General features: G+C 39.9%; 1 protein-coding gene across 3 annotated transcripts in view; it reads right to left on the bottom strand.

Annotated features, from left to right (window-relative positions):
- The window catches only part of CDC16 (cell division cycle 16), a 43,847-nt gene extending 22,447 nt beyond the window's left edge, over positions 1-21,400 (bottom strand). For 2 of the 3 annotated variants that reach the window (XM_015544595.2, XM_042980842.1), the window contains exons 1-12: positions 21,216-21,398; positions 19,486-19,540; positions 19,287-19,384; positions 18,068-18,106; positions 17,586-17,726; positions 16,062-16,221; positions 15,017-15,108; positions 14,190-14,323; positions 13,274-13,353; positions 12,181-12,230; positions 10,911-10,984; positions 9,053-9,178 (exon numbers count right to left, since the gene is read on the bottom strand). In XM_015544595.2, coding sequence (XP_015400081.2) covers positions 9,053-9,178; positions 10,911-10,984; positions 12,181-12,230; positions 13,274-13,353; positions 14,190-14,323; positions 15,017-15,108; positions 16,062-16,221; positions 17,586-17,726; positions 18,068-18,106; positions 19,287-19,384; positions 19,486-19,540; positions 21,216-21,263 — 1,097 coding nt within the window. In that variant the 5' untranslated portion in view covers positions 21,264-21,398. Of the gene's footprint in view, positions 1-9,052; positions 9,179-10,910; positions 10,985-12,180; positions 12,231-13,273; positions 13,354-14,189; positions 14,324-15,016; positions 15,109-16,061; positions 16,222-17,585; positions 17,727-18,067; positions 18,107-19,286; positions 19,385-19,485; positions 19,541-21,215 lie in introns of all 3 variants that reach the window. The other variant, XM_042980844.1, reaches the window with a different exon arrangement.
- Positions 21,401-21,612: the final 212 nt, after the last annotated feature.

Here is a 21,612-nt window from a genome sequence, read left to right as displayed (position 1 = left end):
TTGGCTCAGGTCATATATCTCACGGTTTGTGAGATTGGGTCCCACATCAGGCTCTGTGCTGACAGCCAGATCCTGCTTGCGGTTCTCTCTCCCTCTCTCTGCCTCTCTCTCACTCACGTGTGTGAGTGCACACACTCTCTCTTTCTTCTTTCTCAAAATAAACAAACATTTAAAAAACTATATGAAAACAAAAATATAAAATCTCAAGTTGAAACATAAAATAACGAAAAGGGTTGTTCAGTAGAAGGGTTCAACAGCAGTTTGAAAAGGCAGAAGAATCAGTGAACCTGGAGTTAGGTCAACTGACATTACCCAGTCTAAGGAACATAAAGATAAAAGAATAAGGAAAAATGAACAAAGCTTCAGAGACCTGTGGGATGCTATCAGGCAAACCGAAATATACACGATGACAACACCAGAAGGCAAAGGGAAACAGCAAGTGGCAGAAAGAATATTAGATACTAAAGAATATTTGGGCCCAAAACACCTCAAATTAAAAAAACAAACAAAAAACTCCAAGCAGGATACTCAGAGATCCACACTTAGACATATTATAGTCATAGTCAGACTACTGACTTTAATTTGTAACATTTATTTATTTTTTGAGAGAGACAGAGCATGAGTGGGGGAGGGGCAGAGAGTGAGAGGTAGATAGAGAATCCAAAGCAGCTCCAGGCTCCGAGCCGTTAGAACAGAGCCTGATGTGGGTCTTGAACTCACGAACCGCAAGACCATAACCTGAGATGAAGTTGGACACTCAACCGACTGAGCGCCCCAGGCACTCCCAGACTACTGACTTTAAAGCAGTAAGAAACTACAACCAGTGACGTACAAGAGATTCCCAATAAGATTAACACCTGACTTGTAATCAAATACCTGGACACCAGGAAAGGCGGAGGGAGGACATTCAAGGTGCTGAAAGAAACAGAGCACCAACCAAGAATTTCATACCCAATAAAACTACCCTTGAAAATGAGGGTGAAATTAAACATTTCTCAGAGAAACAAAAAACTGAGAAATATTGTTGCAGACAAGAGACACTGAAGGGTGTCCCTCACGCTGAAATGAAAGGAGACTATACAGTAACTCAAATCCCACATTTTAAAAAAAGGAATTTAGAAGACTTCAGTCCGACTTCGGCTCAGGTCATGGTCTACCGGTTTGTAGGTTTGAGCCCCATGTCTGGCTCTGTGCTGACAGCTCAGAGCCTAGAGCTGTTTCGGATTCTGTGTCCCCCTCTCTCTCTGCCCTTCCATGACTCACTCGCGCTCGCTCTCTCTCAAAAATAAACATTAAAAGAAAAATTTTTTTAATCTTTCAATACTCACTCTAAAAGTCAATAGACTCAATGCTCCAATCAAAAGACATAGGATAACAGAATGGGTAAGAAAACAATATCCATCTATATGCTGCTTACAAGAGACCCACTTTAGACGCAAAGACACCTTCAGATTGAAAGTAAGGGGGTGGAGAACCATCTATCATGCTAATTGTCAACAAAAGAAAGCCAGAGTAGCCACACTTATATCACACAATCTAGACTTTAAAATAAAGACTGTATCAAGAGATGCAGAAAGGCATTCTATCATAATCAAGGGGTCTATCCACCAAGAAGACCTAACAATTGTAAACATTTATGCTCTAAATGTGAAACCCCCCAAATATATAAATCAACTAATCACAAACATAAACTCATCAATAGTAATACCATAATAGGAGGGGACTTCAACACCCACTTACAGCAATGGACAGATCATCTAATCAGAAAATCAACAAGGAAACAATGGCTTTGAATGACACACTGGACCAGATGGACTTAACAGATATATTCAGAACACTTCATCCTAAAGCAGCAGAATTTACATTCTTCTCCAGTGCACATGGAACGTTCTCCAGGATAGACCATATACTGGGACACAAATCAGCCTTAAGTAAGTACAAAAAGATTGAGATCATACCGTGCATATTTTCAGACCATAACGCTATGAAAGTTGAAATCAACCACAAGAAAAAATTTGGAAAGGTAACAAATACTTGAAGACTGAAGAACATCCTACTAAAGAATGAATGGGCTAACCAAGCAGTTAAAGAGAAAATTAAAAAGTATATGGAAGTCAATGAAAATCATAACACCACAACCCAAAACCTCTGGGACGCAGCAAAGGCAGTCATAAGAGGAAAGCATACAGCAATCCAAGCCTTCCTAAAGAAGGAAGAAAGATCTCAGATACACAACCTAACCTTACGCCTTAAGGAGCTGGAAAGAGAACAGCAAATAAAACCCAAAACCAGCAGAAGACAGGAAATAATAGATTAGAGCAGAAATTAATGCTATTGAAACCAAAAAAACAGTAGAACAGATCAATGAAACCAGAAGCTGGTTCTTTGAAAGAATTAACAAAATTGATAAACCACTAGCCACTTTGATCCAGAAGAAAAAGGAAAGGACCCAAATAAATAAAATCAAGAATGAAAGAGGAGAGATCACAACCAACAAACAGAAATAAAAACAATAATAAGAGACTATTAGGAGCAACTATATGCCAATAAAATGGGTAATCTGGAAGAAATGGACAAATTCCTAGAAACATATACACTACCAAAACTGAAAAGGAAGAAATAGAAAATTTGAACAGACCCACAACCAGTAAAGAAATCGAATTAGTAACCAAAAATCTCCTCCCAAAAACCCAAGAGTCCGGGGCCAGATGGCTTTCCAGGAGAATTCTACCAAACATTTAAGGAAGAGTTAACACCTATTCTCTCGAAGCTGTTCCAAAAAATAGAAATGGAAGGAAAACTTCCAAACTCTTTCTATGAAACCAGCATTACCTTGATTCCAAAACCAGACAGAGACCTGACTGAAAAGGAGAACTATAGACCAATTTCTCTGACGAACATGGATGCAAAACTCCTCAACAAGATATTAGGCAACTGGCTCCAGCAATACATTAAAAAAATATTCACCATGACCAAGTGGGATTTATACCTGGGATGCAGGGCTGGTTCAATATCCACAAAACAATTAATGTGATTCATCCCATCAATAAAAGAAAGGACAAGAACCATATGATCCTCTCAATAGATGCAGAGAAAGCATTTGACAAAATACAGCATCCTTTCTTGATAAAAACCCTCAAGAAAGTAGGGATAGAAGGATCATACCTCGAGATCATAAAAGCCATATATGAACGACACAACACTAAGATCATCCTCAATGGGGAAAAACTGAGAGCTTTCCCCCTAAGGTCAGGAACACAACAGGGATGTCCACTCTCTCCACTGTTATTCAACATAGTATTGGAAGTCTTAGCCTCTGCAATCAGACAACACAAAGAAATAAAAGGCATCCAAATTGGCCAGGAGGAGGTCAAACTTTCACTCTTCGCAGATGACATGATACTCTACATGGAAAACCCAAATGATTCCACCAAAAAACTGCTAGAATTGATTCATGAATTCAGCAAGTGGCAGGATCTAAAATCAATGCACAGAAATCGGTTGCATTCCTACACACCAACAATGAAGCAACAGAAAGAGAAATCAAGTAATCGATCCCATTTACAATTGTATCAAAAACCATAAAATATCTAGGAATAAATCCAACCAAAGAGGTGAAAAATCTATACACTGAAAACTATAGAAGCTTATGAAAGAAGTTGAAGAAGACACAAAAAAATGGAAAAAGACTCCTCCTGGATAGGAAGAACAAATATTGTTAAAATGTCGATAATCCCCAAAGCAATCTACATGTTCAGTGCAATCCCTATCAAAATAACACCAGCATTCTTCACAGAGCTAGAACAAACAATCCTAACATTTGTATGGAACCAAAAAAGACTCTGAATAGCCAAAGCAATCTTGAAAAACAAAGCAAGGGGCATCACAATCCCAGACCTCAAGCTGTATTACAAAGCTGTCATTATGAAGACAGTACAGTACTGACACAAAAACAGACACTCAGATCAATGGAACAGAACAGAGAACCCAGAAATGGACCCACAAACGTATGGCCAACTAATCTTTGACAAAGCAGGAAAAAGTATCCAATGGAATAAAGACAGTCTCTTGAGCCAGTGGTGCTGGGAAAACTGGACAGCAACATGCAGAAAAATGAGCCTGGACCACTTTCTTACACCAGACACAAAAATAAACTCAAAATGGATGAAAGTCCTAAACGTGAGACAGAAAACCATCAAAATCCTCGAGGAGAAAGCAGGCAAAAACCTCTCTGACCTCAGCCATAGCAACTTCTTACTCAACACGTCTCCAGAGGGCAAAGCAAAAATGACTTATTGGGACCTCATCAAAATAAAAAGCTTCTGCACAATGAAGGAAACAATCAGCAAAACTAAAAGGCAACCATCAGACTGGGAGAAGATATTTGCAAACAACATATCACATAATGGGTTAGTACCCAAAATCCATAAAGAAGTCATCAAACTCAACACCCAAATAACAAATAATCCAGTAAAGAAACGGGTAGAAGACATGAATAGACACTTCTCCAAAGAAGACATCCAGATGGCCAACCAACACATGAAAAAATGCTCAACATCACTCATCATCAAGGAAATACAAATCAAAACCACACCTGTCAGAATATTCGGCTTACATTAACAACTCAGGCAACAACAGATGTTGGCGAGGATGTGGAGACAGAGGATCTCTTTTGCAGTGCTGGTGGGAATGCAAACTGGTGCTGCCACTCTGGAAAACAGTATGCAGGTTCCTCAAAAAATTAAAAATAGAACTACCCTACAACCCAGCAATTGCACTACTAGGTATTTATCCAAGGGATTCAGGTATGCTGTTTCGAAGGGACACATGCACCCCAATATCTGTAGCAGCACTATCAACAATAGCCAAAGTATGGAAAGAGCTCAAATGTCCATCGATGGATGAATGGATAAAGAAGTGGTTTCCATATACAGTGGAGTATTACTCAGCAATCAAAAAGAATGAAATCTTGCCATTTGCAACTACGTGGATGGAACTAGAGGGTATTATGCTAAATGAAATTAGTCAGTCAGAGAAAGACAAATATCATATGACTTCACTCATATGAGACTTTAAGGCACAGAACAGATGAACACAAGAGAAGGGAAACAAAAATAATATAAAAACAGGGAGGGGGACAAAACAGAAGAGACTCTTAAATATGGAGAACAAACAGAGGGTACTGGAGGGGTTGTGGGAGGGGGGATGGGCTAAATGGGTAAGGGGCATTAAGGAATCTACTCCTGAAACCACTGTTGCACTATATGCTAGCTAACTCGGATGTAAATTAAAAAAAAAATTTTTTTTAAGTAATTTAATAAAAGTTACCACCTAGGTAAACACAAGACAGTACAAATATATTTTGTTTGCAATTCTTCTACCTGATTTAACAGATAACTGAGTAATAGAACAATCATAAATTTGTGTTGGGGGCTTACGATGTGTAACATGTAATCTGTGTGATAAGAGCACAGAGGAGGCAGAAAGAAACAGAACTGCAGAAGAGTAAAATTTTATACAACTGGAATTAAGTTGCAGTGGTAAAGTAAGAAATGTATTTGGTCTTCCCCTTGGTTCTTGATACGGAGCACCTAAAAACCCTTGCAATTTCCTTAGTGATAGGAGTCTCTTTGGTATTCACAGTGACCCCTTTTGATCACACCTGAGTTTATACTAATGAAGGTGACTCAGGGTAGGGCCCCAAAACAGCCTTGTAAGGGGCTGGTCACCAGGAAGACCAAGTGATAAGAGGGTGGGAACAAAAGTTCCAACTGACTTCCCATGAAGGGAAGGGCCGGAAATTGAGCTCCATAAAAACTTGCGAACAAAGAGACTGAGTATCTGGGCTGGTGAACACAGTGCAGTGCCGGGAGAGTGGCTTGCCTGCAGAGGGTGTGGATACCTTCTGTCTGGCTATTCTGGAGTATACCCTTTATAACAAGCCAGAAGAATTAAGTAAAATGCCTTCCTGAGTTCTGTGGGTCATTCTGCAAATCACCAAATCTCAGGAGAGGGTCATGGGAACCCCCGATTTCTAGCCAGTCAGAAGTGAAAGTGGTCTGGGACTTACCACTGGCGTCTGAAGTGGGGAGCAGCAGTCTTATGGGACTGAGTGCTTAACCTGTGAAGGGTCTGTACTAAATCCAGGTAGTGTCAGAACTGAACTGACCAGTCAGAACTGGACCCAGCTAGTGTCCAGATAATCAGAGAATTGGTTGTTGGTGCTGGAAAGCACCCTACAAACTAGATTCTTTTAAGATGTTAACTGTAATCCCCAAGATAACCACTAAAAACCCAAACCAAAACAAAAGGCTCAAAAAATATAGTATAAGGAAAAACCAAGGAATTAAAATGGTATATTACAAAATATCTAACAAAAAAGGCAGTAACAAGGAAGAACAAAAAAGACATAAAAACAGAGCAAATGGTAAACATAAATCCTACTTACCAGTAATTACATAACACAGTAACACATAAAATTCCATCAGAAAGAAATTGGCAGAATGAATAATAAAACAATGATCCAACTACATATTGTCTATAAGAGACCTACTTTAGATTTGAAGACACAAGTTAAAAGTAAAAGTATGGAAAAAGACCATGCAAACAGTAACAAGGGAGAACTGGTGTGATTATACTAGTATCAGACAAAATAGACTTAAGACAAAAGCTGTTACCGGAGACAATGAAAGACCTCCTATAATAGTGAAAGACTGCACTCAAAACCTAACAATAGAGACCCAAAATACATGTAGCAAAATCTGCCAGAATTGGAGGGAAAAAGACAAAATTCAAAAATAATAGTTGGGAGGTTTCAACAGCTCACCTGCCACAATGGATAAAATAACTAGGCAAAAGATAAACAAGGAAGCAGAAGACATGACCAACACTAGAACCCAATCAGACCCAAGGGACTGCAGTACAACAATCACCCCAAAAAAGCAGATTCTCAAGTGCACCTGGAACATTCTACAATAGACCATGTGAGGTCATAAAACAAGCCTCAATAAATTTGAAAGGACTGAGATACATATAATATGCTCTCTAACCACAATGGAATTCAATCAGAAATCCTAACAGAAGGAAATTTGGGAAATTCACAAATATGTGAGAATTAAACAACATACTCTTACATAACCAGTGGCTCAAAGAAGAAATCATAAAGGAACACTTACAGTATTTACACAATTTCAAACATTTATCCAAACACAGGGAAGTTAAGAGAATGCAAAGTTGTTCTGATGGGGAAGAAATGAAAAGAATAATGCTTATCTTGGTGAGCAGATTTGAAAATTTACTTGAATGTAGTTTGTTACATTGGAAAATTCTGTAATTAGTTTTGATTCTTAGGTAGAAACTGACAATAACTATTCTGGGTTTGTGAGCACCCAGAAAAAATAAATAAATAAAATAAATAAAATTAAAAAGCACACTCTAGCCTGTGTTCATAAGAAACAACCCAAGGGGGCACCTGGGTGGCTCAGTTGGTTGGGCATCCGACTTCGGCTCAGGTCACGATCTCACGGTTTGTGAGTTCGAGCCCCGCGTCGGGCTCTGGGCTGACGGCTCAGAGCCTGGAGCCCGCTTCAGATTCTGTGTCTCCCTCTGTATGCCCCTCCACTGCTTGCACTGTGTCTTTCGCATTGTCTCAAAAATTAATAAACGTTAAAAAAAATAGTGAGAAACAACCCAAGGTAAATTGTGGAGACTTTTTTTTCTGCCAATTGACCAGATTGATAGATTAGAGGTCTTGGTAGACACGGGAGCCAAGTTTTAGCAAAACACTGGGAAAGAAAGGTCTCACACATCACAGTGGATAAGCTGGAGAATCATGGACTCTCCACGATTGGTACTGAGGACCATTCAGGTGGGTCAGTAACTGCTGAAACCATTTTAACCTGGAGAACTATTTCTAATAATACGTTGGTATTAGGACTGAATTATATATCCTCACCCTGACCAAATTCATATATAAAGCCCTACCCCAGTGACTACACTTAGAATGCTTGTAAGGAAATAGAAAAGGTAAATCAAACCTAACGAGATGACGTTCAATGAAGATAAATATATGATCCCACTTCTGAATACTATAAGCAAAGAAATTAAGGCAGCTAACTTTTACTGACTGCTTTCTGCATGTCAGACATTGTTCCAAGTCTTTAACTGGTATTGTCTCAATTATTCCCAGAAAATAAGTACTGCAATTCTCCCTATTTTTCAAGAGGGTACATACTTGGCTGAGACCCCCAGGAGTCTGACTCCAGACCAGCCCTTGGAACTACTGCACTCCTACTACCTCTCCACACAGCCCACACAAAAGAACACCACGTGGTAGGGCTAGGACAAGTGTTAGGCAAGTCCAAAGAGAGTTGACAGGAGAGATGACTCCCCACCACAAAGTAAGATACTCTTAGGGTGCACTTATATCACTTAATATCAATACTCTTAATATTGATATAAATCTAGAACACTGGAGGGGTACCTGGGTGGCTCAGTTGGTTAAGTGTCTTGACTCTTGATTTAGGCTCAGGTCATGATCTCATAGTCATGAGATGGAACCCCGCATCAACTTCTGCAATGACAGCACAGAGCCTGCTTGGGATTCTCTCTCTGCCCCTCCCTCCCTGGTTCATGCGCACACGCGCATGCTTTCTCTCATAAAAATAAATAAAAAGTAAGTAAATAAAATCAAGAACGCTGTCAAATACAGTCCACAAAGCCTACATCAAATACCTTTTGGACATAAATAGGATAAAGATAACATATTTGCTCACGAATACTTTCATTCCTGCATGAGAAGGAGCCTCTAACCCTCCTTTCTTCCCTCAGCTTAATTTCCTAGTGCCATTCTGTACTGGTGAAAGTGACCTGCTAGGTCAAAACCACTACACCAGCCTCTTTCCCTCCATGTTCAATCATAAGCTACTAACAAGATACGAATAAGATATTTTTGTTTAGTTCAGCGACCAAATGGCAATGACAGTAGTAACAGAATCGTCATTCTGTTAGCAAGAGCAGCCCTTCACGGATTTCACCACGCACTCTGCCGTACCCTTTCATGAGCTGCGCGGCTGTGAAGTAAGCAGCCATGGCCTGGTCATGCTCGCTCTCAACTGCAAATGAGTGTCCGTACGCTACCCACGCAGGCCCGTAAGTCTTCTCAAGTGTTGTCGCTTTGCTGAAACAAGAAACGTCATTCTAGTGAGAGATTCATTCTTGTTAATTTTATATAAGCTGATAGCTTCAAGGATATTGGAATTAAATAAATGAGCTCTTAACATATTAAATACTTACATAACAATTGTTAATCTCATTTGAAATAAAAGAATGTTTAATAGTACAAGCAAAATTTTAAGACATTTTAAGAGAGGTCCACAACTTTTTAGGTCCAATAGTTGAACCCACTGGCACTCTATATTTACAAATACAAATACACTCTGAATTTACAAATATTACTTAATCCAAGAGCTTTGTTTCAGTAATTGTGGTAGCAACAACCATTTAATGAGGGCATATTTTACACCAGACTCCATGTGAAATGCTTCATGTGCATCACCTAGTAACTTACAAGGTAAATCGTTATTTGTATTTTAAACATCAGTATACTGAGGCTGGGAAGATTAAGTGACAACCTGTGGACGGCAGCAGGAGAACACCCTGGTCCTGCAGACTGCACCACACAGTCTTAAGCCGTCATAAGTAGTCTTCAATCAGCAGACACCCGGTGACCCAGGACACCCAGAATAAAGAGAACACACCACAAAACAAGGAAAATATAAACAATGAGATGCCATTTCCCAGCATTTTATTTTCTAAGTTTTCTATCACTCAAATGTTCCTTGATTCACATGGAGTCCATCACTAAATCAGAGAAGCACAGTTCAGAGGAACTATCACATCTGAATCATCTGCCTACTCCAGGAAAAAGCACAAGCAAGTTCTTCTAAAATGCTTAACATTCAACTGACCAGAGAACTCCCTGTTTTTCCGAGTGCAGGATCCTTATGAGTCATCCTACCAATTTTCCTAACAATCCTGGGATACAAGTATTGTATCATTCCCATTTTTAAAGAAGAGAGGGTCAGAGGTTATTAACTTTCCCAAGGAATTACAGCTAGCAAGTGGTAGAGCTTGTATTAGAATTCAAATCTATGTCCAAAGTTTACACACTTTTTCTTAGATCCACTTTCCAGTTTGTTCATGTGGCTGAAATCACACTTATAAAGTAGCTTGACTGGGCTGCACACAGCAGATCCTTATATAAACCAGTTCACTATGACAAGAATTCTGTTTTATAGTCACATTTAGTGACCCTAATCTCATGTAGTTTCATGTAATTTCACAAGTATTAACAAAAGAAGTCCTAAAGTTAAAAGGTGCCGAGTATCTCTGTAAATGAAAAACAGGACCTTCCAAACGTCTATTATTGTTTCATGTTTCTTCTCACTTATAATTTACACACATCGTAAATTCCTTGAGAATAAGGTCTACACCACTGACTTTTATATCCCCTCATGACATCTTATAAAAAGGTATGTAATTGGGGCACCTGGGTGGCTTAGTCAATTAGCAGCTGACTCTTGATTTTGGCTCAGGTCATGATTTCACAGTTCGTGAATTTGAGCCGCACGTCAGGCTCTGTGCTGACAGGGCAGAGCCTACTTGGAATTCTCTCTCTCACTCTCTCTCTGTCGCTCCCCTGCTCTCATGTGTGCACTCTCTCTCACTCTAAGATAAATAAACATTAAAAAAAAAAAAAAAGGTACATAATTGATGCAACTGAACTGAATCTGAAAAAAATTATCCTTTCATACTGCTTTTAAAGTACTTAATTATCGTATTAAAAAGGATGAACAAGAAATCCCTTACTATAGGCTCGTTACAGAGGGAGAAAGACAACAGATCCATACCTGAGGTATCTTCTGGCATGTTCATTTTTATGACCAACCATGAGATAATAGCATCCCACTGCAAACCAAGACACCTAAAAAGTTCAAAATTTACTGTGACCAAAGATGGTTGACTTGGAACTGGAAATCTCTAACATACCAGGCCAGAGGGTGGACTACACATTCCATTACGTGTTCTAGCTCAAGTTATTCTAGTTCAAGTTAGAAACTTCTCTGAGACAGGCTGTTTACTAAGGGTCCTAGATGAAAAAAGAACAGATTCTTCCTCAAAGTGCCTTCAATGATGTCCCTGCAGCATTCGATACAAGATGAGGTTCCTTCACACTTGGTACAAACACCAGCCTGAGTCGTGTCCTCCCTGGCTCCACCCAGGTTCTCACCAGCACTATGCAGGCTCGACCTCATTAGCAGACTTCTCTTGCACTGATTCTGCCTCTTTCTAAATTATTTTCATACTGGCCAAGGGCAGAGATTCTTGGGTGAGGCTTAGGCTTTGATCCCTAACTTCTGTCTCTAAGGACACAGTTCCTGAATTAGTTTTAATCTCTGGGTCCCAGTTGTGTTCCAAGGTAGCCTAAGAGACCCAATGACCCAACTACTGCACAATTCAGTAAGTTATGCTGTACGTGCAAGGTGAGGAAGCCACCAAGTAATTATTAGCATCACTTACAAGAGGTGAGAGTATGACTTTCATTTTCAACATTTTATTTTTCTGTATATCAAGTATATTAAAATAAGCATATATTATTTCTGTAACCAGAATAAAAGGATTTTTGTTTTAAGCTATTGTTTCAAGATACTTAAATACTTTCATGGATTGAAAAGCTAACGCTACTTCTAATTATCATAGCACTAGGAGGTCCTCCTCCAACACCTTAAAATAAACATTATATTTGGGGGTGCCTGGGTGGCTCAATTGGTTGAACATCCGACTTCGGCTCAGGTTGTGATCTCATGGTTCGTGGGTTCGAGCCCCGTGTCAGGCTCTGTGCTGACAGCTCAGAGCCTGGAGCCTGCTTTGGATTCTGTCTCCTTCTCTCTCTGCCCCTCCCCTGCTTGCACCCTGTCTCACTCTGTCTCTCAAAAATAAATAAATGTAAAAAAAAATAAAATAAAAAAATAAAAATAAATAAATAAATAAATAAATAAATAAACAAACATTATTTGCTTGAACTTAAATATAAGTTACTACCTAAAAGCCAGTTAAGTATTTTTTTAGAGTTCAGGTAAGAAAAAAACACCATAAGAAAAAAGGTTTACATTTACTTACAGGATTACTAGGATACAGATCCACCAATTTATGAGAAAGGTAGAAAAGTTCTACATTAAAAAAAAGAAAAAAAGAATTAGATCCAGTCAGTTTTAAGATATGACTTTCCTCTAGTTACAACTCTTCACGATCAAACAAATTTATTCTTATAGTAACACTTTCATAGTTTTCTATTTACTTAATAAAATATACAACTACTACAGTTGTTTCATTCACAGCCCCCCACCAACGTCTTACCCTACAAGTGGACACTGAGTGTTTCTGGAGTGACTGGAAAACTGGACGAGTCTCTCATGATAAAGCACGTCATGGTGCTTGAGAAGTAATTTCAAAGCTCTTCGCTTATCTTCATAACTGGTATCACACACTCTGTGCCCTTATTATGGACCATCTTAACTACCCATAACCAATTTGAGTGATCAAACTTTCAAGTTTCAAATCAGCAAGATGATTTCTTCTTGAGTAACGTGTAAGTCCTAACACATCATGATGAAGCTTCCTATGTGCAGATTTGGATCCGTTAGACCAGCACAGCCGGAGTGTCCGCATCTCCAACAAGCTTCTAGGAGATGTGATGCTGCTGGTCCATAGACCACACCCGGAGCAGCAGGGGTTTGGAATTGGAGTGTCAGGCTTTTTAAACTCCTGACACAGCTTAAAAGATTTAAGGGCAAATAACATCCAAACATAACTAAAATGTTTCTGAAATGTTAAAGTATAGGAAACACAAGCAAAAACTCTGCCCCCACCCAGTTTCTAAACTATTTTCTATCAGTTTTCTATCAGTTTTCTTAGGATTTTACAAAAAAAAGAAAAACTATCTGCCGATACTCTAAAGCTTATACAACTTAAACCATAAAGTACATTTGACAACAGGAAGCAAGGGAAAACAAACACTGTTCTGTAGGCATAAGAGAATTGATCCTCAGTCACTCTGATAAGCTTTTCTTACACTAGCTGTTACTTTTGTCAGAGAACTCCATTATGTTGTTAACTGCAATCTCAATTATCCAGGACTTATGAGACATAATTTCAAGAGTTACAGAAAATTTTTTTGTCTTAACAATTATTATTTTGATTAAAAGAAAATTACCATTTGCTTTATTCAGCTCCACAAGTGTCCCTATATGTACAGGTAAACAGTTTGCATGGAAAGGATCTTTCTCCATCACTCTGAAAGTCAAAGCAACATTTACCATGCCAGAAGCAATACATAACAGAACATACCTCATTAAAATAGCTATGTCTAAACAGTCATTACATCTTTATGTAAAATACTTTTTTTACTTTTTTAACTCCATTACCTTCAGGTTGGCTCAATTAAGGTAATGATTATCTTATAAATGAAAGGGAAAATTCTGGTTTATTTAGAAGGAATAAAAATAAACACTATCACATACATTTATTTTAAATCAACAGAATTACAAAATAAGCAGTCTAATTACTAAGAAGGATTAAAAACAATATGAAATATTAAACAGATCGTAAGTATTTGTCAATTAATATTTTTGTGAATTCAAGGATGTTAAGTAATCCCAAAGATCTGTTAAAAATAGCATATGTAATTTAGCTACAAGACAAGTTTGAATCATGTGCGCTGGAAAACTGGTATGGTGGGGGCGGCAGGGAGATGGCTTAGCTACTTAGTAAGCCTGACTGAGCACCCAGCATCTACAGGATTTGACTAGTCCCTACTTTAACAAAGAAGGGATTTTATGAGACTATGTGCCAGAATGGTATTTTCAAATTTACAAATTATAAAACACTGAGACGAGGAAATTGTCTATTCCCAAGGCAATGGACTAAACCTATAAGTGCCCATAAACCTGTGTCTGTAAATTGCTCTTTTAAGATAACAATAACCCTTCTAGTAAACTCTGCAAATTGTAAAGGCAACTTCAATTATCACCAATTAGTTCAAGCTTATTCACAAAGCAGTCCTACATACTTCTTAGGTAAAATGAGAATGGACTCTATGCTCCTACACAGAAATAAGTGGATATACTTACACAGAAGTAAGCTTGTAGCACATTTTAAAATCACAGTTATAATAATGTCTTTCAGCCAAAGACACTACCACATCCAGATTCTCCTGCAAACCATCTACAGACTCGGGGAGGACAGTTTCACTGGGTTTATTATACTGCAACAGAGAAAGGGAAACATGAACCCAATGTGCAGTACAAATCAAACGGCAGACTCGATCTGGCCCAATGGCTCAAGGGTTTACACAGGGCAGGTGTGAACCTCTGGGAGCCCTGACTTTATATCTTATCAGCCCTCCTCTTAATCAGCTGGACTCTCAATTTTATCACGGAATTCCAGGGCAGGAAGTATTTTACAAATTAGAAGTTCAGGGGCGCCTGGGTGGTTCAGTCAGTTGAACATCCAACTTCGGTTCAGGTCATGATCTCACAGTTTCTGAGTTCGAGCCCCACGTCAGGCTCTGTGCTGACAGCTCAGAGCCTGGAGCCTGTTTCAGATTCTGTGTCTCCCTCTTTCTTTGCCCCTCCCCCGCTCATGTTCTGTCTCTCTCTCAGAAATAAATTAAATTAAAAAAAAAAAGTTCACTAAGCATAAGAAAAAAATCCTCATTTTCACACAACGTCCCACTTATGTTACAGTTCAATCTTTCAGCATAAGGAATCCCTAGAAAAAAGACATGTTTTTGGACACTTTTTAAGGAATCATATCATCTATTTCAAGTAATCTAAAATCTATTCTTGCAAATGTGCTAATAAAAATTAAGTTTTAAAAATTTAACTAGTAAAAGAATAGATGCCAAATTTAGTAAAATAGTTACATAAAGCAAAACTAATTTTGTGTTTTTACTCACCTTTTTTAATTTGTTCTCAAATAGAAAGCGTAGCAATTCCTGTTCTTCAGTACAGAGCTTGCTAAGAGGTAGTGACTCAAGAAGTTCTTTCTCTTAAAAATGTTAAGAAAAAAGAATGTCCTCACAATATTTATGGGGGAAAAAAGGCATCAATAAAAAATATTCTTCTATAGTTCTTGGTCTAAGTAAATCGAACTCAAAAGAGAGAATAACAAGATCAAAATATACTTGAAAATCTAAGACAGTGGTTCCAGACCCAGATGATAAGAACCACCTGGAGGGTTAAGCCATGAAGCCTTTTAGGCGATTCTGGTCACCACCAGATGTAAGAACCACCCAGCCAGTTTCCCAGCCTCAGCACTGCTGACACTCTGTGTGGATAATTCTGTCGGTTGGTTGTCCCACGCCACCACAGGATGGTTAGCAGGATCTCTGACCTCCACCCACTAGATGCCATTAGCAACCTCCCATCCCGTCCCCAATTTATAAAAATCAAAAGTGTCCCTAGGGCACAAAATCAACCTGAGAACTACTACACTAGATAGACTAAAATGTGCTTGAACCCCACTAACACAACATCCCTATTTTCTCTGTGTTTCTTGCACATATCCACCTCATATTACTGCTGACATACTAGGTCTGTGGTTCTCAGCCTAGCTGCACCTTAGGGTCATCTGAGAGCTTTAAAACATCTGACGCCAGGGCCCCACTGCCAGAGATTCCATTCCACTTGTCTGGAGCTGGGACCTGCACCCTGATGTTGTTAAAGGCTTTGAGGTAAAGCCATGTTGGGCATCTCTGAATCAGATACTGAGATCTTGGTTTACACTACCTCAAGTTACTTCCCAAAAAGATGACCTCACCACATCACAACCCTAAAGATTCTGACAGCAAAGGGCACTGCACAATCCACCACTGTCCTTTGCAATGTGCTTCAGGTCTGTTTAAACATGCATAGTCTGCTCTTGATTGTATAGGTTTCAGAGAAAAAAAAATCCAAATGATATTAATTGTGCTAAACATGAAAACACCTGAGTTTCCAAACCTTCTTGAGCTGTCAACATGTGGTGTGATGTTAAAAGATCAAATGCTTCAAAACAGTAGGCATCCAGCTTCAACGCTTCTTTGTAGCTATAGGTAGCTAGGGCTCGGTTATCCAGAGCATCATAGATTTTCCCTCGTAAAAGACAAATAGAACTCTTTATCTGTTGGAAAAATATGATGAGTCATGTACTAAATCAATACGTCGAAATTCAACAATTTTTAGAACTACAACAATCTTTAGAACTACAGCATGTCACTGCTACTTGGTTCCTTATCTGTTCTGTCTCAAAGAGGGTAATGATTTAGATAGCAAGCAGAATACAAATATTAAATTAAACTCAGACAGTTTGATAGGCGGGTCGCAATGAAAGGATCTTAGTAATAAACACTGAAAAACTGGCACAATAAGGTACCGCGATTAGGGTCATGAACTTGTAGCACTGGACAGACCTGAGTTAAAACCCCAGCTCTGATGCTTCCTAGTGACCCTAGACAAGTTTCCTTTCCTCATCTAACTTACAGGGCCCTGTGAGAAGCAGAGGTGCTAGTCTTCTGCAAAGCGAGTACATGTGAGGTGTTCACAGAGTAGCCACCTCACCACTACCACTAACAAGAGGATGTGGGCGGCAATCCAACCTAGATTCTAGACTCTGAACCTCAAGAAACATGCAACTAAACCTACAGATGATCCAGAGACGGGCAGCTAAAACTGGTAAAGGGACAAAGAAGACTCATCATAAAATCCAAACTTAAAAATAAGAGGATGTAACAAGAGACTCTTACACCAATGCAGTATCTTATGACTTGTAAAAAATAATACTAATAATAATAATAATTTCATAAGATAAATAATGCATTACAAACCATGTATTTCTTAGCAGGTAAATGGTATGTAGTCCAAAAATAATAATGGTAATACCAGACTCCCTCATAAATACCTTTATTAGCAGAAAAATAAACGTGCTCCTTAGCACATAAATAGTCTCAAGAAGGCTGTTAAAAAAAAAAAAAAGCAGAAAAAAAGAAAAAATAATAACAGTCGAGATTAGTAATCTGTGAATGTCATTTATTATGTTACATTATATAATCTCTGCCAACAAGGAATTTGCAATTTCAGGCAGGTATGAAGTATACAAACTGAAGTAAACAAATTACATAAAGAGTAACACCAAACCACTCCCTGGAAAGAAGCAAACTATGGTTTCCTGGGGTAGGTATTGAAACACAGTAAGAAAGGGAAAAGTTATTCCATCTGTGGGAGTAATTTAAGGCATCAAATGAGAAGAAAGCTCTCAAGTCAGCCTATTTCAGACTCAAGCATATGAGGACATAGTTATAGCTTCCATCTAATGACTCAGAAATGTCTCGGAGTCTTCTTGTGTTTCAGTGGCAAATTAAGTAAGTTGGCAACTGAACTGTTTTAACATGGTGATACTGAAATAAAAGAAAGTGATTTATGTTTTGCATGTCGTGTGAGTAATTCTTACTGATGTTACTGAAGTATGCTTATTGCAGCATTACTTACGGAGGACTGTGACATTTCCCAGTCATTGGAGGGGTCTTTCAAGCCACTTTCATCCTTCAAGTATTTCTCAAATAACCTTTTGTTGATTGGCTCCTCCATGTCAAGAATATCAAGTGCCTGCTGATGCTCTTTCGCAGCATACTGTGTTGTGCAAAAGCCAGAACTACTGTTTATCACCTATCACTTCGAACACTAGACATACAAGCAAATACTGTCAATTTTAAAAGGGTCATAGAATATACCTACTCATTACTTATATTTAAAATGTAGAGCTTAAAATTTCAAATTCTAAGGCAGAGTTTTCTTCATGCATGTCAGATATTGGTAAATAGAGAATCAATATTTTATAGCACACAATACTAAAGAAAAGAACACTTCCTCATGAATACTTTACTAATCTGCCAGCTCCACCACCAGATTTCTGTATAACAGCAACATAATTAAACTTTTACCAAGAAAATTAAAACAGATGGCATACTTACATGGCATCTAGCTGCAAGGTAGCGGCATGCTTCATACAGCTAGGAGAGAAAACAATCTGTTAAGGAGGTTATGGCAGGAAGATGCAAACACAGTACTCGTGAGACGTAAACTATATAAACTCTGGAAGAACGGCATAAAAGTACTAGCAGTTAAGAAAACATGTGCAAGGGACAGAGGTGGAGGGGCTGGCCAGCATTCCAGGCACTGAGCAGGGGCACTCCTCTATGGGACTGCAAACAGTCAGTTTGCACATGTTACTTGTACTGGTGGTGGTGGTGGGTTCGACACCGACGGAGAGAAACCACAGGGACTCTGGTGCCTATGTAGGCAGTGGGAAATCACTGATTGATACTGTCAGTGCTACAATCAGGTCTGTGTTTCTGTGTTTTAGGAAGACCACTCTTGTGATAGTTTAAAAGACTGCTAAAAAGAGTCAGGGAAAATGGAAGTGGGAAAGATATTATCAAAGAAAAGAGATAAGAAGCTAAAACAAAACAAATTAAAGGCCTGACATGTATGAGCAGTAATGAAATGGAAACGAATATCCATAATTTCAGAGTTACTTAGAAAACAGAATTTTCAAAACTGAGTGATTAGATTGGGGGACAAAAGTGACTGAGATTAGGAATAAGACAATTTTTCTTTACATTCAATAAGAAAAATTGAATCCTTTTAAATAACTTTGACATTTAATCTAATGATATTTTTTTAATTAATACCTTTCATTTTTTTTTTTTTTTTAAATTTTTTTTTTTCAACGTTTTTTATTTTATTTTTGGGACAGAGAGAGACAGAGCATGAACTGGGGAGGGGCAGAGAGAGAGGGAGAGACAGAATCGGAAACAGGCTCCAGGCTCCGAGCCATCAGCCCAGAGCCTGATGCGGGGCTCGAACTCACGGACCGCGAGATCGTGACCTGGCTGAAGTCGGACGCTTAACCGACTGCGCCACCCAGGCGCCCCAATTTTTTTTTTAAGTTTATTTTGAGAGAGACAGAGAAAGGGCTCAAAAGGGGTAGAGAGGGAGAGAGAGAGTTCCAAGCAGGCTCCATGTTGTCAGTGCAGAGTCCAATGCAGAGCTCGAACTCACAAACCATGGGATCATGACCTGAGCTGAAACCAAGAGTCAGACACTTAAACAACTGACCACCCAGGTGCCCCTCATCTAACAGCATTTTTGAAAAGTTTGGGAAGCTTTAAAGTTCACACAATCACTTACTTTGTCCAGTTTTCGTGACCGAAGTGCATGAGCTGCTCTGTGATATTGCGCTGTCAGGTAAAGACACTGAGCCAACCAATAAATGTCCTGGGGTTCCTCTGGAAGGAAAAAAAATCACATAAATGGTCAGAGGCACAAGGAAAGATAGAAAAGTTTTTAAAATAGAAATCAGAAAAAAAAATTACAAGTTGTCACTTACCATGAGAGAGTGAAGCTACTTTATCTGCCCAAAATAGAGCACTTTGATACTGTTGCTGTATCAAAACACAAAAAGTAACCACCTTGTTATTTCAATAGTTTTAAACAGATATCTAATATCGTTAGAATGCTATATAATAAATCAACATCTTAATACAATTTTTTACATGTAGCAAAGGTCTACCAATCTTATCTCCATTTTACATCTCAGCTAGGTGAGTTTTGGTTCAAAGGTACAAAAACATTATTGTAGGCTCTTTGATACATACAGCTCAAGAAGGTAGGATTTTTTTAAACTTATACATTGTAAAAATGTATAAGCAGGTATCTAAGACAGTAGATAATTTAAACAATTATTTTGCAGTTATCTCCTCATTAGCAACGTTCTGTCTTTGTACAGTTCTTGAACACCAGCTAGGTACTCTGTCACCAGTCAATCTGGGAAAAGGAATGCTTATGGAATGGTTACAAATCTGCTCAAGGTAGGTGCCCCCAGGGTGGAAACCGGACCTGTCTCATCTCTCACTACATCCCCAGAACCAAAAAGAAAGTGCTCAGAAGCACCTGTTCAGTTCAACTGACTCACCAACACAGGACCCTAACATACCGCAGGCATCTGGCAGTGTTATGTCACATCCATTAGAAACATTTCATATCAAATATGCTTTTCCCTCCCCTTCCTGGTTTTCAACTTATTTGGAGAGTATAAATTTTATAAAACTAAATGACCTTGGGGCGCCTAGGTGGCCCATGTCCTGATCTCAGGGTTCTGTTGGTAGTTTCAAGCCCCAGGCTGGGCTTTGCACCGACAACGCAGGGCCTGCTTGGGATTCTCTGTCTCCCTCTCTCTCTGCCCCTGCCCTGCTAGCATTCTCAAAAACTAAATGTTAAAAGCAAACAAACAAACAAACAAACAAACAAACTACCTGACCTTGTGGATAAAAGTAATGCTGCTGATTCTGGAGACACTTCCTAAACAAACTGCTGCTCATTCATGGGCAGTGCAGGGAATACAGACAGAGTTAACATTTATTTTTTATTTAAAAAAAAAATTTTTTTTAATGTTTATTTCCTCCTGAGAGAGACAGAGTGCGAGCCGAGGAGGGGCAGAGAGCAAGGGAGACACAGAATCCGAAGCAGGCTCCAGGCTCTGAGCTGTCAGCACAGAGCCCTACACGGGACTCGAACTCACAAACCCTGAGATCATGACCTGAGCTGAAGTCCGTGTGGCTCAACCGACTGAGCCATCCAGGCGTCCCAACATGAATTTGTTAAAGTACTGATTTGACACAACAGGCTTGTTTGTATCTTTATTCACTTGAATTCTGCCAAATAAGAATTACAACTAAGCTTCTCGAAACTTTTCCATTAGCTAGCTAAATTCAAAGGCCATCCTGCAACTCTCCTCCTAAAATAACCCTTTAACTTCCACTGAGCACTAAGTTTGTACTGAGCACCCACTGCGCGCAGCAGTTAGGACGGCTGCAGAGCGGGAGTCAACACGTGTAAAGCTCGCGCTGCGCTTTGGTGGCCTGCGCTCCCAGGGCTCCTCATCCTCCCAGATGCAGAGAGGGCTGAGGGGCTGCCTCCCTCCCTTCCGGGGCTTCAGCCCAGGCCCCGCCGGACGAAGCGCCAGCAAGACCCTGACGACAGTTACCCTGCGGGCAAGGGCTCGGGCGCGCTGGCCTCAACGAGCCCCGGGGCCTGCGCTCCCCGGGTTGGGCCGCCCACCTGGTCCAGGTACTGCCGGACACGCTTTCGCAGCCGCTCCAGGTTCATGGCCGCGCGGCCGGAGAATCCGGCAGAGCGTGGTCCACCGCCCCCGCGCGCGCCCTCCTTCCCGCTGCCAACCGGGCCCGCCCCGAGCCCGCACAGCTGTCGCCAGCTCCCTGTCCGGCGCCGCCGGGATCTTCCGCTCCTGCCAGGCCCTGCCCCGGAAGTCCTCCGCAAACGCGTTCCCTCCGGCTCCAGATACTGGGGGTGCGCAGATGGTTCCGGCACGCTCCCTTGACCCTTGGGTTGCCGGGGTTTGGGGACCACGGACGCCTTTTCTCCCGACTGGAGGGCTCTGGTAGCACGGCCGGTTGTTGTGTCCGGGCGCCGTTCGCTCTTTAGCTCGTTCTGGGGG

This window comes from Panthera tigris, chromosome A1 (genome assembly GCF_018350195.1).
Source record: "Panthera tigris isolate Pti1 chromosome A1, P.tigris_Pti1_mat1.1, whole genome shotgun sequence".
NCBI classification, from domain to species: Eukaryota; Metazoa; Chordata; class Mammalia; order Carnivora; family Felidae; genus Panthera; species Panthera tigris.
The sequence above is the reverse complement of the archived record's forward strand: the minus strand, read 5'-3'. Positions and strand labels throughout refer to the sequence as shown.